At 49.4% G+C, this 27,376-nt stretch overlaps 3 protein-coding genes across 3 annotated transcripts in view; 1 reads left to right on the top strand and 2 right to left on the bottom strand.

Moving 5' to 3' along the window:
- The window catches only part of LOC122391378 (WAS/WASL-interacting protein family member 1-like), a 47,764-nt gene extending 39,544 nt beyond the window's left edge, over positions 1-8,220 (bottom strand). Inside the window, exon 1 of the mRNA XM_043385190.1 lies at positions 8,187-8,220. Coding sequence (XP_043241125.1) covers positions 8,187-8,220 — 34 coding nt within the window. The remainder of the gene's footprint in view (positions 1-8,186) is intronic.
- A 1,683-nt stretch (positions 8,221-9,903) lies between these two features.
- On the top strand, positions 9,904-11,001 carry LOC122391377 (galactoside alpha-(1,2)-fucosyltransferase 1-like). The gene has a single exon (XM_043385188.1). It carries the CDS (start codon positions 9,904-9,906, stop codon positions 10,999-11,001), a length of 1,098 nt encoding a protein of 365 aa, XP_043241123.1.
- Positions 11,002-11,795: 794 nt separating this feature from the next.
- Positions 11,796-13,508, bottom strand: LOC122391376 (plectin-like). The gene is made up of 2 exons (XM_043385187.1): positions 12,705-13,508; positions 11,796-12,587 (listed from the first exon to the last, which is right to left on the bottom strand). Exons 1-2 carry the CDS (start codon positions 13,506-13,508, stop codon positions 11,796-11,798), a joined length of 1,596 nt encoding a protein of 531 aa, XP_043241122.1.
- Between the last annotated feature and the right edge of the window lie 13,868 nt (positions 13,509-27,376).

Below are 27,376 nucleotides of genomic sequence, written 5' to 3'. Positions count from 1 at the left end.
GAACATACGAGGCCCCCTGGAAAAGGAGGCCCCTTGACAGGGTGGCCCACCCACTTTTCATGACGTTCCTACGCCCGTGGGTTTTTGTTTATGTTATCGCCTTGTCGTTGCTTGGTTGTAAGGATTCTAATTTGAATTAGAGTTAATTCGGTTTAGAATTAATTAATTAGATTCTAATTCGGGGGTACATAGTGCCTACTCTTCTTTGTTTCCAAGTATTATTCTGCGCCACAAATGAACGGCATGCGCCAGAAACGCAGCCAAATCTTGCGATTGCGACTACGAAATTCATTATTTTGGCGTCAGAGCCTGAAGCGAAAAATACAAGCATATTTATTTCAAAAAGACTTCAGGTTTGTCGAACGGTGTTATGAGAATTTTGATAACAGTACTGCATAAGTTTTTCAGTGATGCCGCAAAAGTGTTGTATCTATCTTCTTTTATTGTGCAGTCGGCGGGACCGATTCAAAATTGAGTCGTTGCTACTAAAATAGCAGCATATGGCGTCAGATGATGAACAGGAAAATAGTTGCGTAAATTTAGACATAAACCACCCCCAAACCATCAAATTGATATCTGATAAGGTACTGAAAGTGTGACGTCGCAGGCGTAACGCGTTTAGAAGTTATTGGCGCAAAACGGGAGGGGGCGGCAGATTCTGCCCCCTCCCCTCCCAGCGGGGCGCGGGTTAAACCTTGATTTTTGGCGATTTTTTAAACATTTACCACTTTTTGACTGAAAACGCCATGTAGTTTCATTACTAAAATCAATATATCTAAAAATGTTTTGAAAAAAAAAAATCTTGAAAATTACACAGGAGACGTCAAATTGATGGGGAAGAGGGTATGCCAAGTTTCAAGTTGATAGCGTAAGCGGTTCATGAGTTATTCAAGAATAACGGAGGGGGTCGGATCCGACCCCCCCCTAGGCAGTCGCGGGTTAAGTAAAAAAATCACTTTAAAGGAAATTGCCTTTTCAATCATTCTAAAAATGTTATGAATAATGTCGGATACAACGCTCATCCTTGAACAATTAACAAACACAACATCCATTCTTCCATTTCCCTGGCAGAAACAGGGCTGGTGAGTCGGATTCGGAGTCGGTCGGACTTCGGAGTCGGCAGTTTTGTCCGGAGTCGGAGTCGGAGCTGGAGTCGCTAAAATCTTACCGACTCCGACTCCGGAGTTGGAGTTAACACTGCATGACTCAAAGTCATGCCTTGCACCTGGTTGCTTGCCATAATCCTGGTTAGTACTTGACGATTTTTCTTTCGTTGACCTTTCAAAATAAGGTTTTGTTGAATGTACATTTACCATTACAATGTACATTTACCGCTCAGTGGGCTCCTGGCTCAGAACACTGGTATAGCGACCTCTCAGCACGAGTTCGGTTCGGAGGTTCTATATCGGATGCGTTTTCCGTACGACGAGGGGTGAGGCAAGGTGCGCTTCTGTCACCATGCTTGGCCAATATTTTCTTAAGGCCGCTGATACAGCAACTGGACGCTACCGGCCTTGGTGCAATGGTCTGTGGTAAGCATGTCCCAGTAGTGGCTTACGCTGATGACCTCCTAGTCATGTCGGGGAACGCACTTGACTTGCAAAAGCTATTGGATTCTGTCTCAGAATTCTCAGTTAGCTGGAGGCTCGAATTTGTTAACCCGGTTCCGAGCGCAACCAAAAGTCACTGTTTCATTTTCGGTGCTGGTCTTTTAGCCCAGCGACCTGAGTTGCACTTATGCAACCAGTTGCTCACGTGTAAGGAATACACTGAGCACCTTGGTGTTCAGCTGCACCCGAACCTTCAGGGCCGAGTGCACGTAGATGCACGCGTGTCCCGTGGACGAGGCGCCTATTTCGGTCTCTCCCGAGCGGGTTTGTTCAGCTCGCAGCTCCCTGGCCCTGACAAAGCTTTCCTTTGGCGAGCCATAGTATCCCCGACCCTGTTATTTGGTTGTGCTCTGTGCCCTCTGGGACCCGCCGACATCTCTCGTCTCGAGTCCTGGCAAGCAGCAACGCAACAACACTCACTCAAGGGTGTATCGTCGAATTTTGATTTTTTTTAATCGTCTTCACTACTAAATTTTATTGGTCCCTGGCATGTTTGAAGCCGTAGGATACCAATCAAAAAAATCTGGGACGAAAACCTAGCCTGCTGCGAGCGGTTGAACGGAGGCCTGTCGGGACGGCGCCAGGCGTTGAAGTCTCCCCGTTAGTTACGCGCACACTACTGTTAGCGCCAGACCCCTTGAGACCCTAATTTTTCGCGATTACTTTTAAATGCGTGAAGGAATTTCAACCAAGCTCAGGACATGGCCGTTTCAAGACAGGCCGAAACTTTTACAATTTAGATATTTTATCGCCATTTCAATATTTCAGGCACTTGTCATTGACTCGTAATGTTAACTGTTTTTCCATCCTGGATAGAGGCTTTCTACGTCATGACATTAGGCTCCGCCCACGACTGCGGCATTGACCCGTGCCCATCAGCGACCTCTGTACAAACGACACCCCTGCCATCTGTGAAGGACTATGAATTTCGCTGACGCTTCACGTGCTATGAGTCAATTGCAGCAGACGGTCAAGTAAATGTTAGGCTCTTGTTGACTCTTGTATATGTTACAGTGCGTCCGCGAAATTCGTGAGTTTGCGAAGTAACTAGTTAATCCGCGAAATCTCTAGGGACCCCGCGAACTCACATAAACTCTCGTGAATCCGCGGAATCACTGCCGTGGCTCCGCGGATTTACTAGAGTTTCCAGTGCGTTCGTGAAGTCACTGAAGAATCGCGGGGATCTGCGAACTTCCTAGGTAATCCGCGGGATAGCGATTCTTTTTCAGTGAATCCGCGGAATACCGATTCTTTTTTCAGAGAATGTCCAAAAAACGTTAGTTAGAGCTAATGCCGATTGTTCGTAGAGGCTCAAAGACAATTGGAATTTGGAACCGAATCATGTTGCCGATATGGTGGTCGTGTTGTGCTTTGGCCGGCATGTCAATTAGGTACAATCAGTCTATCAGAATAAAATGTCGGGAGGTTTGGTAAGTTTTATGTTATATTGTTACGTAGGTACCCTAACTTTTTTTTGTAAATAGGTACTATTTTCTTACATTATAAAAAAAACTTGCGCGCAGCACTATTCCACTTAAACGTGGGTATTTGCTGTAAATAGTTATGTAACTATCTGAGTGGACCTCGACCTCGCAATTGCGCCATTTTCGCAATTTCGCAAAAGTCTAAGGTCATCATTTGACTTTCCAAGTCTGGTCAATGACTTAAAAAGTTGGGAAAATCGGGCCCTCTTAGAACTCCGTAAAGTGAGGATGTTACAGGGTATTTCGGGGTGCTGATCACGAATTTCATGTTAGTTTTTATCACAGACGATCGCTTCATGCAGATATGCCAGGTCGGGTTAGGTTAGGTCATGTCAACCAATAGGCGTCCTGCTTGCTATTCACATAAGGTGTCGACTACCATTGACAGCTTTGAAGAATGTTACGAAGGCGCCAAAACTACTTCGTAAATTTTCAAATAGCTGTTAAATTCGAAATCAGCTCCAAAAACCACTCTAGAAACAAATAAAACTCAAAAAGTGAACCAAGGTCATCAATGGTCATTTACCTTGAACTGACCTCAACGTGACCTTGTCGTCCACCATAATGCATCGCATCAACATCATTACACATGTTTGAACGTTTAAAGCCACAAAAAGACTAAAAACGTGCGGATAATGTAAGCTGACGTAGGCCGATTCGCGATTCTGCCCAAACATTGTCTCAAGAAATAGGTCACAGGACAAAAGGTCAGTTGGGTCAGGGTCATGAAAATTTTAGGCTAGGTGTAAAATTGATGAACTCGAGGGTACCGAAAGTTTCGTCGTGATCAGCTGCTTTTTTCGCGAGAAATTAGCGAAAAACCATGGGGGTCCATCCGACATGAGGTATGTGCCGTGTGTATACTGCATATTCACCGCATCGGGACCTCGGTAACGGACAGACGCAGCCTTCTTGAATAGTATTATCACGGAACATATAGTCTATGTCGTAGACTATATATTCCGTGGTATTATATACGGCTGAAGTCCGCTCCAATCGTGATAACTCGTATATGACTGAAAAGAATCGGTATTTCGCGGATTCACTGAAAAAGAATCGCTAGTCCGCGGACTAACTAGGAAGTTCGCAGATCCCCGCGACTCTTCAGTGACTTCACGGATGCACTGAAAACTCTAGTAAATCCGCGAAGCCACGGCAGTGATTCCGCGGATTCACGAGAGTTTACGTGACTCCGCGGAGTCCCTAGGATCAACCAGTGAATTTGCGAACTCACGGATTTCGCGGACACACTGTAACATATATAGGACCAAGAGGACCATCACTCCTCAACCTACTACTCAGTCGTGCTTCGAACAAACGTTAACGATTCCTAACAAATACGATTTTCGATGTAGGGTATCTGTTTGAAATACGAGCGAGCCGTATGATGTGAAGCTCAGGCAATTAACTTATTATTGCGTTGTTCGATGGTTGCATAGCGATGTACAAATCGGCAGCTACTTGGTGACATCCGACATCCCATTATCGCATTATCTGCAACGCCATAGGCTTTAAATACAGGTGAACATTTCCTAACCTTATGTCAGTTATATGCCATCTGCCCGTCATTTGCAGCTTATAAAAAAATATATATATCAGCGAACATATCAGCATTGTAGAAGCAATGCGCATTGAGCATTTATGACTCCTTAGTCATCATGTCGCTCTCTGGGCACTGTCAGCCAAGACGCTACGCACAACTCCGCCGGCTTTCGGCACCGCTCGACCGTCGCCCGTCCCCGCTCCCCGCCACAGCGAGAGTGACCGCGCGCCGGCCCGAAACCGCCGCAGGCCAAGACCACAGAGGCGGGGCTTAGCTGTGACGTCATAACGTATCACAGACTGACTGGTGATAGCCTCTACACACCGGATGAAAATCTTGCTCGAAATTTAACATTACTAGTCAATGACAAGTGCCTGAAATATTGAAATGGCGATAAAATATCTAAATTGTAAAAGTTTCGGCCTGTCTTGAAACGGCCATGTCCTGAGCTTGGTTGAAATTCCTTCACGCATTTAAAAGTAATCGCGAAAAATTAGGGTCTCAAGGGGTCTGGCGTTAACAGTAGCACCACGCGGCGGCTGGCGCCGTGCCGCCGCGTTCCCGGTCAGCCGTGTTTTAGCGTTCACTGACGAGTCGAGGTGATTATTCTAAGCTTTCCTAAGAAGCTTTCTGCCCTGCAGCTCATTATTGAGCAAGAATATCGCACAAACTGCATAGAACATTGACATGCAGGTTGTCGGCACATATGGAGAAGGGGATGTTTTGGTTAATGCCTCCTCTAATAGGAAGAGATTGTGGAAGAACAACACATTTCTCTTGGAAATTACTCATCCTCCTTCTTCCTACGTGCCTGCTTTAGTAATCGAAGTACCCCTATTGACTCTACGTTCTTGATTCGGCTGTCGATTTTATGCATGGAATTCCGCTATATTACATTTTCTCGCTCAATGTCCCCTGAGCTATATTGAGGCGTCACGGGACAGCAATGCTCAGCACACAACTGCAGAGAAAAAGTCAATGTGGTCATGCGTTTTGTATGCCAAAATGTGTGAGCCTTGGCGTGTACCAGCAGCCGTTGTCACCATTGTAATTTTCACGACTTTATCTTTATAAGGATGCAATTGCCCACTTCCCAGTTCCCAGACTGGGTTTGGAGATATAGTTTTACAGAAACATTTAGGAATGTCTGTAATGTAAGTTAAAAGCTAATACTGAAAGGAATCCACATATTTTCGAATTTCCTGTTTGCTGTATTGCTTAGTAAATGCCAGACGTCATGATGGCATGGTTGCGATTGATGGTATGCCGGATGGCCAGGGTACGAACTCACGGTAAGTCATCTTGGCCGGCAGGCATCAACAGGCACACTAGTCTTACACTGATATCGTCACCCTCAGTTATTCGTCACCATTCAGCAACAAGCCCAGAGCTTCGGGCTTTGAACCGTAAGGCACAGGTGTAGCAGCAAGACATTGCGCCGATTCGAAGGGCTGGAAGGGCAGCATCGCGGGGGCTGGAATGCGCCTGAGCGGCTGAGACCATCCCATTGGGACGGGGGTGTTCTGGGTGCACTCAGCCGCTCATGCTGGGAAATGCATCCAATGGAGCTCTACCCCATCCCCACCCGTTTCGAATGATTAGGCTGACCTTTAGTCTAGAACAAAGAAGGATGATGGTTGGCTGGTCCCGAGGATAGAAAGGACAGGTAATGACATCATATAATGAATCGAAGACGGCCCCGGCCCGATCCTCTGATAGAGGCTCATCAACACGTATCTCGTTGTGGACCATTTCGTTTTCCTCCACCGTGGTTTTTGCACCGACCTCAACGGGTTGGAAGATTACGATGTTCAGAAACCATTAAGGTCGTAATTGTATATTCGTTGAGTTAGGTTAGCCTTTCCATTCCATGAAGACTACTTTATAATTATTGGATGATAGGATGAGGTTTTCACTGTGTTGAACCTGTCCTACCTGCTCAGTGAACGAATATACAACGAATATACAATTACGATCTTAATGGTTTCTGAACATCGTTACCTTCCAACCGGTTCAGGTCGGTGCAAAAACTACGGTGGAGGAAAACGAAATGGTCCACAACGAGATACGTGTTGATGAACCTCTATCAGAGGATCGGACCGGGGCCGTCTTCGATTCATTATATGATGTCATTACCTGTCCTTTGTATCTATCCTCGGGACCAGCCAACAGTCATCCTTCCTTGTTCTAGACTAAAGGTCACCCTAATCATTCGAATGGAGAGCTCCATTGGATGCATTTCCCAGCATGAGCGGCTGAGTGCACCCAGAACACCCCCGTCCCAATGGGATGGTCTCAGCCGCTCAGGCGCATTCCAGCCCCCGCGATGCTGCCCTTCCAGCCCTTCGAATCGGCGCAATGTCTTGCTCCTACACCTGTACCTTACGGTTCAAAGCCCGAAGCTCTGGGCTTGTTGCTGAATGGTGACGAATAACTGAGGGTGACGATATCAGTGTAAGACTATTGTGCCTGTTGATGCCTGCCGGCCAAGCTGACTTACCGTGAGTTCGTACCCTGGCCATCCGGCATACCATCAATCGCAGCCATGCCATCATGACGTCTGGCATTTAATAAGCAATACAGCAAACAGGAAATCGAAAATATGTGGATTCCTTTCGGTATTCGCTTTAACTTACATTACAGACATTCCCAAATGTTTCTGTAAAACTATAATATCTCCAAACCCAGTCTGGGAACTAGGAAGTGGGAAATTGCATCCTTATAAAGATAAAGTCGTGAAAATTACAATGGTGACAACGGCTGCTGGTACACACCAAGGCTCACACATTTTGGCATATACAAAACGCATGGCCACATTGACTTTTTCTCTGCGGTTGTGTGCTGAGCATTGCTGTCCCGTGACGCCTCAATATAGCTCAGGGGACATTGAGCGAGAAAATATAATATAGCGGAATTCCATGCATAAAATCGACAGCCGAATCAAGAACGTAGAGTCAATAGGGGTACTTCGATTACTAAAGCAGGCACGTAGGAAGAAGGAGGATGAGTAATTTCCAAGAGAAATGTGTTGTTCTTCCACAATCTCTTCCTATTAAAGGAGGCTTTAACCAAAACATCCCCTTCTCCATATGTGCCGACAACCTGCATGTCAATGTTCTATGCAGTTTGTGCGATATTCTTGCTCAATAATGAGCTGCGGGGCAGAAAGCTTCTTAGGAAAGCTTAGAATAATCACTTCGACCCGTCAGTGAACGCTAAAACACGCGGCTGACCGGGAACGCGGCGGCACGGCGCCAGCCGCCGCGTGGTGCTAGTGTGCGCGTAACTAACGGGGAGACTTCAACGCCTGGCGCCGTCCCGACAGGCCTCCGTTCAACCGCTCGCAGCAGGCTAGGTTTTCGACCCAGATTTTTTTGATTGGTATCTTACGGCTTCAAACATGCCAGGGACCAATAAAATTTAGTAGTGAAGACGATTAAAAAAAATCAAAATTCGACGATACACCCTACGTGAGTGCAACAGTCAAAGCTGCCTTACGTTTGCCATCCAGAGCCCACCACACAGCTTTGCTCGCTGCTCTGCACATACCGAAGGTGCAGGAGACTCTACGTCGCTCCATCATCGCGTGCTTCCGTGATGCGTTCCGCGAAAATCATGCCGCCTACGCCAAATTCTGGTTGCCAGCCTGGCCACTCTTGTTCTTGGGGATGCCTCATCGGGACACTGCGCGCCTATCGTTAGATTTATGTTCATCGTATGTGGGGCCAATATGAGTGTGCTTCTACAGGTTGCTTGAGGTCATATCCCACCTGAGATCAGTACACCCCAAGACCCCCCTGTGGACTCACCGACTCGCTCAGTTGGCTCTTGGCTGATGGCTCAGAACACTGGGGAGGCATGGGCACTAATACAAATGATATTAGCGCCACCCATATGATAGTGTTATGTTGTTTTTGGTATGCCTATGTTTTGGTGTAGGTATGATTGTGCATTGTTTTCTGGCGTATGTCTTGTGTGCATTGTGTATGTTTGTTATGCCCATGCTTGTCTTGTCTCTACACCTTTTTAGGCGCAATTTCAAAAATTCAAAGACCAAATTCAAAAAGTTAACATTCAAAATGCACGTGAACGTTTTGAATTTGGTCTTAAACTTTTTGAAATTGCGCCTAAAATGCTGTAGACGTAATACAATTGATGATGATGATGATGATGATTACATTTACCTACATTTACCTACATTTACCTACATTTTGTTGAATGTAGGTAAGGACATACCCCTGTTTTAGACCAGCGTTGTTATTGAAAAAAGCTGAAGAAGTCTGCTGCGTCAAAACCTATTTTTATTTTGCATGCTATTTCAAAAGTACCTAGGTACTCATTTGCAATACAAAATCTTGGCGCGCGCAGAATTTCGTTTCAGGCAAGATAAAAAATATCCAACCTAGAATTTAATTTGATTATAGGCATGGAGTTAATGAGCAATGCCCGGAGTCGGAGCTGGAGTCGGAGATCGAGTTGGATTCGATTTTTGAAGCCGGAGTCAGAGTCGGAGTCGGAGTCGGAGTCACCTTAAAATCTATCGACTTCGCACTCCGCAGCCCTGGTCAAAATAGCCCTGATTGTTTATGACGATCGTTGACAACAACGTGAGCTATTCGTCTTTCCGACTATCGGTCGCCGGCTGGTGTAACTTTTTCAAACTTTCTCCACCTTAATTGCACTACTACTATGGCCTTTTTACGTGTTTATCGTCCTTACGACATACGAGAGCTCCGAATAACTACCTAGCATCGAAAAGTATTCCGTATTGATGTGAAATAAGAAAGTTCACTTCAAAGTACTGAATAAAGCACTGCGGCCGGAGCGGTATGGGCGTGAACGCTCTGTGTCGGCTGGCGGTTACCGGCGTGACGACGAATGCTCAGCGCAGCGGTGCTGCCCCCTCCACCACTCGGCGGTCAGTGACGGCGCGCTGCCGTGGCAGTAACTCCTCCCCAGTTGGGTCGTTGGCGCCGACCGTGCTGCTATCGCTGCGATAGCAGTCCTCAACGCTTTGTTCGCGGTGGGGGGTGCTTATGGCCGCGGCTGAGCGTATACTTGAACTGCAAACCGGCTCGAACACTGCCAACAAGCGAGTTCCATCAGTGTGTCCGAGTAGTGAGTGGAGAGACGTGTGACTGCTGGACTACCACCCCTCCCCCGCCGGAGTGCCGACAAGTGGTGTCCACGGTCCTGTGTGTGGTGGGGGAAGGTCGCCGGACGTGTGTCGTTTGCTGGAGAGCGCTGCGTCGTGTCCGGTCACAGCATGATAGTGCACCATGTGAAGGGGCGTCGCGTGCAACTGCTGCTGGCAGTGACGCTGGCCGCGGCCGCCCTGGTGGTGCTCTGGGTATGTCTGGGCAGCGAGGAGCCGGCGGTAGCCCCCCTGCCAGAGCCGCGGCTCACTCGGGACCTGCGCACCGCCTGTCGCCTGCTGCTGCGGCCTGACCACGATCTGCCGCTGACATCCCGGGAGCGCGTGACCTGGGTGTGCGGCCGGCTGGGCGTGCTACTGCCGTGGCGGCGCCAGTTCGGCTGCGGCCGTCAGGTGACCTACGAGCCGGCCGGCAGCCTGGAGCAGGACCTGCTGCGCTACGCGGTGCTGTTCGGCCTGCAGCAGCTGCTGCGCGCTGAGTCGCTCGTGGAGCCGCGCATGCTGGAGGTGCTGCAGCCGACGTTACCCGGTCTGACCCTGCCGGTGCTGTCGCCGAGGCCGCCCCAGGAGCGGTGGCAGCCGGTGGCGTTCTGGCCTGCTCTGGACCAAGTGCGCTGCCGACCCGGCGAGGTGTCCGGCGTCTCTGAGCCGCAGCGGTACCGGCTGCGGGGACCTCCCGACGGCAGCGCGCTCAGCCTGCTCCGGCCGTTCGAGGAGAGCCTGCGCCGCGAGCTGCGGCTGAGCAGCGCGCTGCAGCGGGACGCCGACAGAGTCCTGCTGGCGGCGCTCGGCCGGCGCCCGTCTGCCACCTACATCGGCGTGCTGCTGCCACCGGACGGCCGGCGCGCCACCGTGCCGCCCCAGTACCTCCGCAACAGCCTGAGCCACTACCGACGCCGCTTCAGTGACGCACTCTTCATAGTGGTGGTGCCCAATGTGTCGGAGACCTCACTAGTCTCCACGCTGATGATTGAGAGCGACGTAACTCTGCTGCCGGCAGAGGTGGCGGCTGACCCTTCTCTCTCGCTGGCTGTGCGCGCTGCCTGTAACCACTCGGTAGTGACGGGAGACGAGGGGTTCTGGGGCGCCTTCCTGGCCGGTGGCCAGGTGACCGTGCCGCCGCCGGAGCGCTCCGACGCCGAGGGCTTCGGCTGGCTGCGGCTCACCTCCCAGCTGGCCGACGACCCGCGCTGGACCGTCGTCAGATGATGCTCAACTGCCCTGCACACACAGCGCGGTGGCGACATTTTGTGATAATGAGACGGTATGCGGCTGGTGGTATTTCATTCTATTGGTGACGGACGTCCCTAACTGTCAGTGTCGTTTGAATAGCACAGGGAAATCCGACTAAAAGCTGACCGAGTCGAGTGACACGATACAAACTATCGCGCGCCGGGCTGCGCTGATAATGAATTGAAGCATGGTGTCGGTTGTTACACATTTATTTCGTATAATGGTGGGATGTAAGCAGGTGGTTTCAGTGGATTATTCCTCCATTTGCTAAGACAGAATTGCTATATTTCGCAGCATGAATGACGATTTGATCATGCGTATACATGTGCGTGTACACATGTATAAATTTCAAGTATGACCCGTTGTCCAATCCAAGCCCGGGGCTTTGTGGTCCGTCCTAGTTCTAGTGCCGTGCCTTATCACTTCCGTCTTTCGAGGTCGTTCAGCGCCGGTCGAGTCGGCCGCTTTTAGACGGCCGTCACTGCCGACTGAAGGTCTCTTACGTGCTGTCGATGCCGCCGCCGCACGCCGCCGACTAGCATTAGTGGAGCTTGTAAGTGTGGCTGTAATTGAACCGGGCCCAGGCCACCCAGGGCGTGTCCCGCTGGCTTATCTACATATCGTATACCTACGCTGATCAACAGTAAATATGATAGCAGCCATAGGCCAGATAGGATATCAATAGCACGCCGAAGCCCAGAGACTGTGTTTGTACACGTTTTAACGCTAAGGGCCAATACACGTGAGCATCAGAGGCCATTGCTGTTTGTTCAGCGGTCACCGGCGGCTGACCAGTCGTGTTCGGGTCTGAGGTGCGGCCGCGGGGGACCGCCCACGGCGCGCAACACCTCGCTCGCGTAGCAGCTGTCCAGCAGGCCCGCCTCGCGCAGACGGTTCTCCAGACGCAGTCGCCGGTCCGATGTCAGCTGACTGTCCCAGAAGGAGTGGTTGGCCGCGTGCGCCGGCGGCGGCGGCGGCGCCGGTCCCTCGTGGCGCGCCCGCGTGGCCAGTGTCTCGGCCAGCAGCCGGTCCGGGTCGCGCTCCGCCTCGACACGAACCTCACAGCGCAGCGCGTCCAGCCGGCTCTGACGCTGCGCCTCCTGCTCGGCAGCCAGCTGACGGCGCTGCTGCTCCGCGCGCAGCCGCTCCTCTCGCAGTCCGCTGCGCAGCTCCACTCGGCGCTGGTTGTGCGCCGCCTCTGCACGCCGCCAGTTGCGCAGCGCGGCGTGTCGCTGCGCCTCCGTCTCGCGCAGCTGCTGCTCTCGCTCACGACGCCTCTCCTGGAATAGGGTGATGCGCTGGCGCTCGGCGCTGCGGCGCGCCTGCTCGCGCAGCCGCACCGCCTCCTGCTGCTGCCTGGCGTCGACCGCCTGCTGCTCGGCGGCCGCCACGCGGCGCCGCTCCTCGGACATGGCTCGCTCGCGCCAGGCGTTGACCTGCTGGCGCAGCTCCCTGCCGCGCCGCAGTGTCTCAGCGTGCTCCCGCTGCGCCTCCTGGCGCTGACAGTTGACCTGCAGCCAGCCGAGCACCTGTGCCTCTAGCTGGCGACCCAGCACGTCTTTCTGCAGGCGCCAGTCGTGCACAGCGGCGGCGTGCGCGACCAGCACGGCCTCGCGGCGGCGGCGGGTGGCACGCGCCGCCGCGCGCTGCCGCTCCGTCAGCGCCGGCCGCAGACGCGCCATCAGGTCGTTGACCAGCTCCTCTCTGCCGGGCGTCTGTGGCGGGTAGGCGCGCTCCACGGCCGCCCAGCAGCTGACCGCGTCCTCGGGCTGAAACTGGACGGCGGCCAGCGCCGCGGCCAGTCGCGGCACCGTCAGGTCCGCCGGGCCGCCGCAGAAGCCGTGCCTGCTCCAGCCGGCCGCCAGACGCGCCATGTAGGCGCAGTCGACCACGGCGCAGTTGTCGCTCACCTCCTGCTGTGTCTCCGTGTCGAGCAGCGTCAGCCAGCGCCAGTCAGCCGGCACGCCGGTGGGCAGCTCCAGCGCCGGGTCGCAGGCCGCCACCGCCGCCCGGGACACCTCCTGCTCGAGACGCGCCTGTTCAGTGTTCAGCTCTGCCAGCACGGCCCCCTGCTCTGCCCGCACCGCAGCCAGTCCGCCGGCCTCGCCGCCGGCCAGTCGACGGTGCCAGTCGCGCAGCCTCGCCGACTCCTCGCGGCGGCGTGCATCCCGCAGCTGGTCCTCCTCGGCGCAGAGTTCGGCTGCCAGCGGCGAGTTGAGCAGCGCCTGACGCCGCTGCTGCTCGGCCGCCTGTCGGTGCGGCAGCGCCGCGCGGATGGCCGTCACCAGACAGGCGGCGTGGCGCACGGCGAGCACGCGCTCTGTGCGCAGCCGGTCCGCCTCGGCCAGCCGCTGCGTCAGGCTGGTCGAGGCGTCCGAGGCGAGCTGGCGCTCCCGGCGCACCAGCTGGCACAGGCTGGACGTGTCGCTGGACGTCAGACTGGCGGTCGACGCGCAGAGACGGGACGAGCGCCTCCAGGACATGCTTTCTCATGGAGCAACTACAGGCGATAGATGAGACAATGGCCTGCGATGAGCGGTACCGAGCACGGACGAGTAGATTAGGTCAAGAACAGATAGACGATGCCGAGCTTTCTTACCACTGGCAGGGGTTCAACGTGCCAGTTCAGTCAGTGTCCAGAATAGGACACCGGGCCGGGTCGTGGGTTCGGCGGGGCGTCACCGGTGCAATGGTGGGGCGGCCGTTGACGCTCAGGGTCGGTGCGCTTCGTCGGCCGAGCTTGATCTAAGAGCGACCGCCACAACAAGCTGGTTGCGGTCGTCTGTGGGTCGGCCGGAGTCGTCTGCAGACCGGTCACTGTAACCTCACTATAATGAGCCCGCCACAGGGAGAGTCCGGCGTGTGCAGTGTGCACTGTGCAGCGCAGCTTTACAGCAACCGCTTGGTGAACAGTTGTTTGATCAATACCGGTATTACGTTTATGAGCGGACAGAGTGAGTCAGACACATTACCGACACGGGGCCTACGATCAATACACCGGCGGCACTCTTTGTAAATAAAATGGGTTTAAAAACAGACTGCATAACAATTATATTTAAAAACTGAACGAATGCAAAGAATGCAGCGTTTGTTGCCCTCTTGAGACATATGATAAGGTCGGTTACGATCAATTTCTACTTACACTAATATTAGGCAAATGCTTTTAAGTGTCCCCAGTTTTTAAAATGATTGTACAAGTTTAAACGTCATACACCGAATGGGCCGGTAACTAACTGGGCGTATTATTGATTCGTCACTATAAAATGCCTTGTCAAGCCCTGTATTTGTCGCATTAAAATCTGTTAAAATCCTCTGAAATGGAAAAAAATGAACTCAACTGCTATCACGTTAATAACTGTTTTTGACTGCTGCTGCTAAGGAAACGCCTTAACATGACAGAAAGCTTCTCTGACAAGATATCGCTGATGTTCTTGGAAGATATGTACATGCGTATGTATGTACATTCATCCTGTGTTTTGTTTGCTTCAATTTCTTTTTTGTTTAACATAGGCAGGAGTAGGACTCCTGACCACCTCATTGGCGGCGGAACGGGAAGGGCACCGGGGCACCGTGCCCCCTTTGATTTTGGCATTTAAACATTAGCCCTATCGGCGTTGCATGGAAAGAATGGGACCAAAAGTCGGCAGTGCCCCCTCCCCCTTAATTGAAGGTGTTCCGCCGCTACTGGCCCACCTTGTCGGGCCAGATTAGATCAACACGAGGATCGGCGGGTGGCACAATAGTCAATAACAACCACGACAGCGGCACCGCCAGCTCCTAAAAGTGACCATCCCACCTTAACACTTAGTTTTGAGTTGAGATAGCCAAAATGGGGTCCCTGGCTAGTACTTATACCGGTGTGCGCACTCACAACATCGAGAAAGGCCTAAATTCGGAGCTATTTAATTTCAAAGTTGCAGCACTTTGGATTCAGAGGGGCCAATGCATTTGAATGCCCCCTCTGAATTTTTGACGTCAGCGCAGGTCTACTCGTATAATAGCCTTTTTCACGACGGGCTATCCGGCGAGTGCACCTGATTTGACCAAATCTGCACCTAATCTCTTTTACAGCAAATACCTATCTTTATTTTATGAATTCATTTCGGTGTTTTAACCCTCGCCCTCACATGGGGGGGTTGCCACCCCCCCCCCCCCCGGTAGTCTTTCTGCTCTGCACTCAACATTTTTAGAGCTAGAAGGCTGATTTTTCGTATAGCTGCTCCTCTATCCTTTCTTCATGTCCACTAAAAATTTCAAGTTTCTGTGGTTTTTGGTTTCGGAGATATGACCTTGTTGTTCAGGTCATGTCATGACCCAAATGGCCAATTCTCAACATCTTGCGTTGGCTATGGGCCTTGTGAGCTTTTAACACCTTGATTTCGGCCTTTTATACCAATCCTACCTCCCACCTATCATGAAACATGTTCGACGATGTACAGAGGTCAAGGTCAGGGTCAAGGTCAACCTAGGTCATCTAAGATAATTGCGTTTTAGGCAAGCTGAATTTACTTTTTTTAAATTTTTTTACTACATTTTTGGTAAAAGCTTCTCAGATCATGATTTCATGTAATATGGACACATAAACAATCGGTGCACACATCAGTATACACACAGACACACACAGACATACAAACACATATTATTGACCTTGACCTAACTTGACCTGAGATGACCTCAGCAGCAAAAACCTGGTCGGATAGTGTGACGAAGAGGTTCTAGTTGGCTTGACACCAGAAAACGGCATCGTCATCGGTATATGACAAGCAGCGCGCTTGATATCCAACGGTGACCTAAAACAGCAACATTTTTTAGTTTGACCTGACCTGGAAGGTCAATGACTGACCTGAGAAGGTAAAACTGGGTATCATTGGATTCGTCTCTTCCCAAAGAATCTTTTTGCTCTTACCGCTAAGCTCTATCTCCAACAGGAACGAAATGGCGCAGGGGGGGGGGGTGGCAACCCCCCCCCCCAATGTGCGTTCTAGGATGGGAAAATGGCATGTGCGGGCGAGGGTTAATCGATGATATTCTCTGATAATATGACAAAGCAGGCATATAAGCAATTAGTGCAACCCTAGCTGATAGCTACTAAGAGACACACTGAACCTGAAGTTTGACCAAATCTGCACCTGATCTGCACCAGATGTGTACCAAACGTGTACCAAATAGCCGTCGTGAAAACGGCTAATAGCGATTTTACAATCTTATACTAACATATTTTTGAAGCAGTGGTGGTATAGGCTTTTTGCGCACAACTACCGCACTTTTAAGATACCAAATTATTGCTTCCAATTAACGTCGTAGGAACAGCTAAAGCTCTGAAAAATAAGTAAAAGTAATTTTTTTTATATGTCAAAAACCGTCAGATATTTTTCAATAAAATTTGGTAGATATTCATTTTTGCTCACTATGACCCATACGACACCACTTCTATGCTAATTCATTAACTTTTTGAAGGTGGAAGGGTCCCTTTAATATCTGAAATGCGTTTAGATCCCCTTCTGTCGTTCATTTTATTATGAGTGAAATAACAAAAATACATGAGTGCACAGTTTGCTGACTTTTGAAACCTTCAGCAAAGTTGCATACTAAAAAGAAGCGCGGAATATGACCTTTTTTCATTCGATTCCGCTTTTAACCCGGCAGTTGCTGGTGTTGCGCCACGAACCACTTGCAGGGGAAGGGTCAAGGGAGAGGGGGCATTAAACGTTCCCAGCCGATAACTCGAGAACCAATAGGTACAGAGAAGCGCGCGAGGTGGCAAACGTCGACTAACTCGGGCTCAGCGACCGCTAGTCCACCAGGGCAGGCCTCCCAAGATCTGATCCTTAGGCACCTGCGAGGGACCCTCTGTCACTGACTGGTATGTATATGGGCTCTCAAGACTCAAAACTCTACAAGGAGCCCTTAGAGGCCGGATTGAGGTCCTAAGAAGCATGAGTAGACCCTCAGAAAGCAATGGGGCCCTAACCATAGGCTCTGAGGCACGTGGCGACACGCGGTGAGCGGTATTCAAACGAGCTTCACAAATACCTACTAAAATAGGCATTTTGCTCATTTTTTAAATCAGGTCAAAAGTCAGGTCACCTCAAGTCACCTTAACCCTCGCCCCGTTGGGGGGGGGCCATTTTGGCCCCCCCTGTGGTTTTTCCTGAATAGCAAGAAAACGGCGGCGCGCAGCGCCGCCAAATTTTCAGTACCTTCCCGGGCATCAATTTGACACCTTCACACCAAATTTCAAGTCTTAGGTCACCTTAGGTCAGGAGTTATTGAGGTCAAACTGAGGTCATGTTCGAGCAAAAATGAGCAAAAAACATGCAATCTTGAAACGCTCACCAAATCTATAGTTATCAAGCAATTTCAAAGTTCTTTATATGGTCTAGTAGACAAAAAGCGGCGCTACAAAACTGCTATCTCGGATTTTCAAAATTTTTGTTTTTTGACCAAAAAAAAATCAAAAAATTGATTTTTTTAGAAAAACTTTGAAAAAATCCAAAAATTTTCCGAATTTCGAAAAAACCGGAATATATGTGATAGTCCCAGCGCTTTTCTATATACATACCAAATTTCAGATCGATATCTCGTTTTTTGGCCAAGTTATAGCGAAAAAACTGTTCAAAAATGATGACGTCAAATTTTCGAACTCAATTTTTAGCAATTCTAGACCACGTACGGCAAAACAAAGACCACCATTGAACTCCCCGTGACGAGCTGCATCGATTCGATACCCATTTTATGCAAAAATATTATTTTTGAAATTTGACCTAATTTGACCTGACCTTGACCTGACCTTGACCTGACCTTGACCAAAACGTGATCTAAGCTGGCCCCAAAGGCTGCCTGACCCATATGATCGCATTTGTCATGTAAAATGGACCATAAAACATGTATCACACGACACTTTCATATTGTGACCCCCCCGTGACCTGACCTCTGTGACCTGACCTGGTATCAGTGACCTCAAATAGCAAAATATGTGTTTGAAGAACATTTCCTCATCGATGATTTTCAATGAAATGCATTTTACTCGATTTTACAACGCATTTCTTGAAGTGCCTGTAAACGGTGAAAATTGGACCTTTGACCTGACCTGTGACGTCATCGGTTTGACCTAGGTCAATAAAATTGGGTCACAAGGTAGTTCCCCGTTGGGGCTATCCAACGCCGTTTACCGCTTGTCGCTATGTTGCGTGGTTCTCGAGATCTTAGGGGGGGCCAAAATGGCCCCCCCCAACCGGGCGCGTTGCTCGGCAGAGCCCAACGGGGCGCGGGTTAACTGTCAAATTTCACCTATTTAAACATTGTTTGACAAACTGGCGAATGACTGGGAAACGACCAGAGCTATAGCGCCATAGAAAAGCGCATTTAATCCTCGCCGGCACAGGCCATTTTGCGTCCTTCGACGGCACAGGGGGGGGGGAGGGGTACGTCCCCCCTCGAGTTTGGCCCCTGATCGAGCTAGAGCTTCGCGGAAAAAAAACTAACGTGTTGCCCGTCACGGGAGGAAGCCGATGATACCCAACTTTAAGGTCCTAGGTCATCGGTTGACCTTCCAGGTCAGGTCAATGACCCAAAAGTCGGGAAAATCGGGACCTATTAGAAAGTCATTAAGTGTGGCTGCTATTATGAGGTTTTCGGGGTGCTGATCACGACTTATCGTGTTAGTTTTGATCACGGATGATGTCTTTAAGCATTTAGATCAGGTCGGGTCAGGTCAGGTCAACCAGTAGGGGTCGTGACGGGTATGTCGTGTCAACCGCCTCTGAGGGCTTCGTAACATGTTACAAGGCACCAAAACTACTTCGTAAATGTTCAAATGGTAAATTCGAATTCAGCTCCACAAACTAGCCTCGAAACATGTACCTAAAACTCGAAAAAGTGAACCGAGGCTACCAAAGGTCAATGACCTGACCTGACCTTCAGGCATGACCTTGTCATCCACCCTAATGCATGGGAGCAACATCATTGCCACGTGTTTGAACGCTTGAAACTGCATGAAAAGACTGTAAACGCGCGGCTAATGCGAGCGGACACACGCCGAATCGCGATTCCGGCCAAGTGAAATGGTTTTGTGGTAAAATAACAAAATGAGCATTTATTCTATATTCATATGTGATGGAAGTGCAACTGAAAGCTGGGAACTTGTGTGTTGATTGATTGTCATTTGGTATGAATGCATGTTAGTTGAGCACTTGCATGCATGGGTCAGATGCGACAAAGACTCATTCAGGTCCTTCCTGAAAAAATAGCTTGCTAAAACTTATGTCAATGTTTTAGAAAAATAACTTTTCATATGCAGGGTACAAGGGACAACCACAAGGTAAGATGGACCACAGTGGTCCGTCTTGCCCCAAATCTAACCTCTGTCATTATCATGACTATGAAAAAGCCCAGCATTGCGAAACCTTGCCTATCCTAAAGTGTGACTATAACATTGTTCTTTATAGTAAAGTGCAAATAGAAACTAATCATGCAAGAAAAGCGCCGAAATTAAATCGCCCTTACACCTCTCATATTAGATCGGTTTGACGAAAAACAACATTTTTCTCAATAACTCAAAATCCATACATCATGGCTACATGAGCTCAAGGTGGCCATCGATACGAAGGAAAACAAAGGCAGTAAGTGCACGGGAAGCAGTGCAGATACCAGCAGCGGTTCAGCCGGGAAGCGTGGTGGTCCGTCTTGCCCCATTGGGCTGTCTTACCCCATCTTCCCCTACCTACATGTTTGATGCTTTCTCATTTGATTTCATTTTGATAGCAAGCTGTGCTGTCATTTACCTATACTTATTAATTTGATTTCCCGTTGGCTACAACATGCAAAACGCAAGACGTTTCGGTACCATGTATGTACATAGATGTTACGGCCGTATGAAAACTCAATCCGTTTGCCAACGGCCTGGTCCGATTCAGGCCGTTTGCAAACGGCCTGGACAGCCCAGTCAGTATGCAAACGGACTGAAAAGTCAGGCCGTTTGAATACCTACGGGCTGAAATTCCAGGCTGTATGCAAACCGCCTGAAATTTCACACCGTTTGGAAACCGTCTAGGCCGTATGACAACTTTCCCTACATGTGAGGATGCTGTTGAATACATGATACCCCGCGCCGGGCCGGTGCTCTGAGATTCCGCGCCGGGCCGGGGGGGGGGGGTGTCTGAACACCCCCCTTCTAACTCGGCTCCTGGGCCACGTAGCGACACGCGGTAAGCGGCAATCGAAAGAACGTCCAAAATAAGGACGAAAACACTTCGGTCATTTTTTGGGTCAGGTCAAAGGTCAGGTCACCAGAAGTCACCAAAGGTCAAATGTTCACTATTTCAACATTTTGGAAACTGCCAACGGCTATCTCGGGAACCAATAGAGCTACAGCGCCGCGGAAAAGCGCATTCGATAGCCCTTTTACAGACCTTTCTGAGTAATGTTCTCAGATTTGACCTCAGGTCAACGTTTTAGCCTCCAGAGGGCAAAAACTCCAAAAATAGCCGTTTTTACGAGAAACGTTTTTTCGGCAATAACTTCTGACTCAAAAGAGCCATGACATTACTTTTGCCACCATCGTGTTCCTCTCGTCGAGACGCGTTGAATGAACTATAATTTGACCTTGAAAGGTCAACTTGAAAATTTGACCTCAGGTCAAGGTCATGATCTGACCGGAAAAGGTCATGTTGCATATCAGTCGATCCGCAACGTCGAGCCGAACACATCTAAGGTGTTTTCAGCGCTCTAGCACGTCTCTATCAGAAGTTATTAGCGAAAAACTGTTAGATTCTGTTCGTGACCTGAGATGACCTCGGGGACATAACGAGGGGTCACAGTTGCCATTTTCCGGTTCAGTGTGTCCATTTTATCTACATCTCGATGTTTGAGAGTGTCTAGAATAGCGTTCGTGCAAAACAGACGCTTTTCAATTTTCTCCCATTGACTTATAATGGAGAGGTCGCAAAATTGACCTGACCTTAGGTCACCGATATCAAAATTCCGAGATATACATTTTATAGTTAATGTTGCTCTTATCAATCGCTGAAAGTTTCAAGGCAATCGATCAATCGGTGTAGCTATGACGAGCATTCTTATTTTTTCTGAGGTGAGGTCACTTGGCGTGACCTGGTGACCTGACCTAAGGCGACCTGGGTCTGAAATTTTCACAACATGTGCGGAAAAGATGCACAAACAGGTGTGCCAAAAACGGTGGCGCTCCGCGCCGCCGTTTTTGAGATATCTGCGAAAAACCGCAGGGGGGGGGGTGTTCAAACACCCCCCCCCCGGCCCGGCGCGGGATACTGTGATACTGATACATGTTATATTCTGGTACTCGTACTGACCCTCCCTGTTGAAGCCGTCCATTCCGTATTCCTTAGCAAGATAGTAGGCAGTGGTATGTGAGAAGTTACAATTATTGTTAACCTGACTTACGTAACATCAATACCTACGTTTAACCCTCGCCCGCACATGCCATTTTCCCATCCTAGAACGCACATGGGGGGGGGGTTGCCACCCCCCCCCCCGCGCCATTTCGTTCCTGTTGGAGATAGAGCTTAGCGGTAAAGACCAAAAAGATTCTTTGGGAAGAGACGAATCCGATGATACCCAGTTTTACCTTCTCAGGTCAGTCATTGACCTTCCAGGTCAGGTCAAACTAAAAAATGTTGCTGTTTTGGGTCACCGTTTGATATCAAGTGCGCTGCTTATCATATACCGATGACGATGCCGTTTTCTGGTGCCAAGCCAGCTAGAACCTCTTTCTCACACTACCCGACCAGGTTTTTGCTGCTGAGGTCATTTCAGGTCAAGTTAGGTCAAGGTCAATTATATGTGTTTGTATTTCTGTGTGTGTCTGTGTGTATACTGATGTGTGCACCGATTGTTTATGTGTCCATATTACATGAAATCATGATCTGAGAAGCTTTTACCAATAATGCAGTCAAAAAACTTCACAAAAAGTAAATTCCGCTTGCCTAAAACGTAATTATCTTAGATGACCTAGGTTGACCTTGACCTTGACCTTGACATCTGTACATCGTCGAACAACATGTTCCATGATAGGTGGGAGGTAAGACTGGTAAAAAAGGCCGAAATCAAGGTGTCAAAAGCTCACAAGGCCCATAGCCAACGCAAGATGTCGAGAATTGGCCATTTGGGTCATGACATGACCTGAAAAACAAGGTCATATCTCCGAAACCAAAAGTTACAGAAACCTGAAATTTTCAGTGGACATCAAGAAAGGATAGAGGAGCAGCTACACGAAAAATCAGCCTTCTAGCTCTAAAAATGTTGAGTGCAGAGCAGAAAGACTACCTGGGGGGTGGCAACCACCCCCCCCCCCCATGTGCGGGCGAAAAGCAAATCTTATTATGAAGTGGATACGGACATCAGATGTCGCATATATCCAAATATGAGCACCAAACACAGAAATTGACCGGAATTGATGTAGAATCTTGCTGATCTAAGTTTTGTTTTGTTTTGTTGGGTTAGGCCCTTTCGGTCGACAAGACCATTGCAGAGCCGGAAGGATGATAGGAATTAGGGGGAGACATTGGTCTGGGCAGGCACCCTAGAGAGTCGCCGGGGCTGAGCCCGTCCAAATGGACAGGCCGACCAGCCCCCCAAGCACTCTCTGCACCCGGCTACGGGGTGCAGCTCCCTCGGGAGCAGCGGTGCCGCTTCAAGGGAGCAGCCCGCATGAGATAAAGTTGCCTGTCCAGCCCGGAAGGGGGTTGCGGCGTGGAGGAGAAAGATTTCTGTATCCTGAGGATAGAAGCACGGATAGGTGGCTGATGGGGCATTCCACGTCAAATCAAACACCGAAATCCGTCATCCCCTTCGATTTTTCTGAAAATTTGTAGGCAGACTGGGCATGGTTCAAAACTGAGTTACGTGTAATATTTTCGAATTTTGATAACGTATCGCCGAGATATAGGTCATCAAATATAGCCAAAAATGCCACACATCATTTTTTTAAATGCTTATAACTCTGGTTCCTTTTCTGGTATCAAAATGATATTAACAGGGTCTTGTAGGCAATTGATAAGGCTTTGATTTTTAATTATAAAATTAAATTGAAGTGACCTTGAAATGCATTTGACCTTGAATTAAAACAGAAAAATTTGAATAGCAAAAAACACGCCACCTTCGATTTGAGTAATTTTTACATATTATGTCCGTCACAATGTTCCTAACCATCTGTGAAAAAATTGGAGTGGGCCATTCATAACTTTCGCGGCAAACGCCGTTTTCATGCATCAACATCACGCAACCGCGCGTGACCTTGAAAGACAGAGTCAAGACATGCTTGCTTGTGTACACTTTCTGAAATGAATGATTGCTGATTAGTGATATCCCAAACTCTGCGAGAATGGAAATGCATAGTCATCGTAGTCAAGCATTCACGTTCCATTGTAAAAGTGTCTCAGGCAAACGGTATTTTGCGGTGAATTTTGAGCCGTGTGGAAATGCATCATGAAATAAATTCAACGAAAACATCATGGGCGCCGCCACCGGGGGGGACGGGGGGGACGCGTCCCCCCCACTCTCAGAATGGAAGGGGGACGTCCCCCCCAAACTCATCACGGAGCGAGCGAAGCGAGCGTAGTCTTTCGTAGGTTAACGGAAATTTCTGAGTATGCCGTGGTCACGCTTTTGCTAGGCTTATATCTCAGCAACCACTTAACCGATTTACCTACATGCGGTAATTTTTGTATAGGGTAGCACTAGATTCATTCCTTCTAACGAGCATCGGACTATTCCCGATGCATTTGAGTGACCCCATATGCACGTGCCACGTGAAAAACGAAGAGGTGTCAGTTTTGTAACAATTTCAATATCTCGGCAACTACTGGGCCGATTGCGCTGAAAGTTGGCATGTAGGTAGGAGGTATACCCACTAGGCAATGCATATCCGTGTGCCACAGTTGGGGTGCTGCTGCACGTGCGCACATGCAGGGGTCGATTCCAGATCTCGAGAACGGCTGAACCGATTGTGCTGAAATCTGATACATGGTTAGGGACCGGTTGGTAGGGTGCCGTGCAAAAGTCAGTTGGGACCCATTTTGCACGTGCGCACTTGCAGGGTACCGCTTCCAGATCTCGAGAACGGCTAGGCCGATTGCGCTCAAATTTGGCACATCGTTAGGGACCGGTTAGAAGGGTGCAGTGCACAAGGTAGTTGGAGGTATCCCCTCGCAATTTCGCACGTGCAAGGCCCACCCCACCCTCTCGCTCGCTCCGTTGGTCGCCCCAAAAGGCGTTTTACTGGTTGTTATTCTACTCGAAATTTGATTAGGCCCTTCGGTCCAATGAGACCATTTCAGAGCCGCAAGTATGAAAGAATTAGTGGGAGACATTGGTCGGGGCAGCCACACCAGTGAGCCACTTGGGATGAACCCGACCAATTGAACAGGCAGCCCAGCCCACTGGTAACTCACTGCACCCGGCAAAGGACCCGGCAAAGGACTCCAGTGCACTGGAGCTATAGCTCTATGGCTCCATACAACTATAGCTCCACGTGGAGCCATTCCCGCATGGGATAGAGTTGCCCGTCCAGCCCGGAGCAGGGGGTTGCGGCGTGGAGGAGAAGGATTTGACTGTCCTAAGGATGGAAGAGATGGAACGGCCGGTGCCGAATCTGAGAGGGTCTAGGATTGTTTGTTTTGTTGGGTTAGGCCCTTTCGGTCTGACGAGACCATTTCAGGGCCGGAAGGATGATAGGAATTAGGGGGAGACATTGGTCTGGGTAGACGCCCTAGAGAGTCGCCGGGGCTGAGCCCGTCCGAAAGGACAGGCCGACCAGCCCCCCAAGCACTCTCTGCACCCGGCTACGGGGTGCGCTCCCTCTGAAGCAGCGGTGCCGCTCCAAGGGAGCAGCCCGCATGAGATAAAGGTGCCTGTCCAGCCCGGAGTGGGGGTTGCGGCGTGGAGAAGAAGGATTTATGTATCCTGAGGATGGAAGCGATGGAACGGAGGTGGGTCCAGGAGGTTTAGATACTCAGTATATGGGGCGTGGGCCTACATGCATTGGTCTGACCCCTGCCACCTCGGCCAACAAAATCAAAATCTCCAGCTCTTATCCGACCTGTCATCGCGGAACTGCCGATTTTTGATATCGTGATCGACGTGTGTCGTATAACACGACTGGCCGAACACGGGCCTAATATATTTCGTCTAACCAGCCAAGAGCATGACTTTACACCAATCCGACCTCGAAGTCAAAATCCGAACATTTTCGAAGACTTCAACTCCGACTCTGGCCAAAACTGGCCAAAACAGTCAACTCCGACTGATTCCGGCTCCGACCCCACACTTCTGCAGTCACGCTACACTAAATTTCCAGCTTCTAAGAAATAAGCTATACGGTTGACAGGACCACAAAACTTTGAGGCGACTTGACTATTTGACTTGGTTTTCCTGACCTAAGGTTTTCTGGTATCAAGCTTGTTACACGGGCTGCAAAATTCGTATTTTGGAGCAGTTTTGCCTCATGTTTTTTTTTGCCAATTTTCGCGGCGCTTCGCGCCGATTCGTGCACCAACCAAAAAGAGAGATTTGTGACTATACAACGCCCCCTCCCCCACGCGGGTATGCAATATGCATTATCGATCATATTAGTGGCATATATCAGCAATAATACCGTGATAGAACACGAGGCTTTGCCGTGTCAAACTGAATCGGACATCAGATGTGTATACTGTATATAGGTAGGTACTCGGTGGGAATGGGCCGGTCAGTCCGTCCCCCCCAGTCAAAAATCCGTGGCGGCGCCCCTGGAAAACATTATCACGCAACGATATCTTCACGTCTTTTGATCTTCACTATACGAAAGAACATACATTTTTTGAGTATGTATGGGGAATTTCTAGTTAATCCGATAATAAATATGGCAGTTAGAGTCCTGCTAAGAGTAACATGTCGCCGGCTGAGGCGGGATCGGCCGACGCGGGAAACGCAGCAGTCACAATTTTGTGTTTACACGTTCATATTTCAATTGTTTACCAACCTATTTTCAGAATTCTTTCACCATAAGATTGCCTGTACATTTCTTAGTCTTCTCACAAAATTTGACGCGAATCGAACGTAATCAGCGGTAAGGAGCGCGATGTAAAGACGGAACCGTTCCGTTCCGTCCCGGCACAGTCTACAATTCAGGCGGCGCGTAGCGGTCGGCGCCGGCTGCCGAGTCGCCGCGTCGCCGCGGCGACAGGATGTTCACTTTACACCGCTATTACTAGAACAGTTGTGAACCGATTTTCTTATTGCTTGCACGATGAGATGTGCAATTCAATTCTGGACAGGTAGCCATAAGTAATTTCGCATCAATATTATGAGATACTGGCGAAAAACAGGAGGGGTGGGGCGAAATTCACTCTTCCCCCTCCACTGCGCGTGCTAACATACGTTTGCATATGTGCCATTTTCTTCAAAACTTATGAATGGCCCACTCTAATTTTATCACAGGTTGTTAAGAATATGGTAGGCAATAAAATACATGAAAATGAGCCAAATCGAAGGTGGCGTGTTTTTTGCTATTTCAATTTTTGTGCTTAAGAACAGAGTTAAGCAAATTTCAAGGTCATATATTTAAGTCGATGCAATTCTAAACAAATGCTTAAGAAATTACCTAAACAGTAAGGTTTATTTCATTCAAATCAAACAAGTACAACCAAAGTTATGGTCGTTCAAAAATATAAAGATGCAACATTTTGTAAAAATTTGATGCCCTATATTTAGAAGACCTGTGGTCAGAATGTGCAAAAAACATCAATGTAATGTCCGGGGCGACACAGGAACTCGCTAACAAATTTATAATGAAATCGCTGATGGTAAGGTGCAAAACAGCCGATTTTTGTTCGATTTGACGTGGAATGCCCCTGATCTAAGACGTTTTGGTGTATTTTATACCAGTAGCGGCGGAACACCTTTAATTAAGAGGGGCACTGCCGACTTTTGGTCCCATTTTTTCCATGCAACGCCCATAGGGCTAATTAAAAGGTCAAAATCAAAGGGCGGCACGGTGCCCCGGTGCCCTCCCCGTTCCACCGCCTATGGGTACATAACCTGGTATGTACATTGGCATACCCCATATGGTACGAAATAGGTTCGTTCGTTTTGGTTAGGTACATTTCCACTCAGAATCTGGTACGCGTCGAAAATTCCCAACGGCAACACTGGCCGTTGAAAGCAACAAACAACGACGAGGAGAAGGTCTTGTAAAAAGTTGAAGTCGCAGCGATTGCATTGAGCATTAAATGACGAAAAATTTTTTACCCCCACCGCCTCAGGCGATCACGTGCCGTCACCCACCTGACTTTACCCAGCTGTGGTAAGTTGTGATGACGTCAAGTATAGGGCCTGTTCC

This window comes from Amphibalanus amphitrite, unplaced genomic scaffold (genome assembly GCF_019059575.1).
Source record: "Amphibalanus amphitrite isolate SeventyFive unplaced genomic scaffold, NRLGWU_Aamphi_draft 000435F_arrow, whole genome shotgun sequence".
NCBI lineage: Eukaryota > Metazoa > Arthropoda > Thecostraca > Balanomorpha > Balanidae > Amphibalanus > Amphibalanus amphitrite.
The sequence above is the reverse complement of the archived record's forward strand: the minus strand, read 5'-3'. Positions and strand labels throughout refer to the sequence as shown.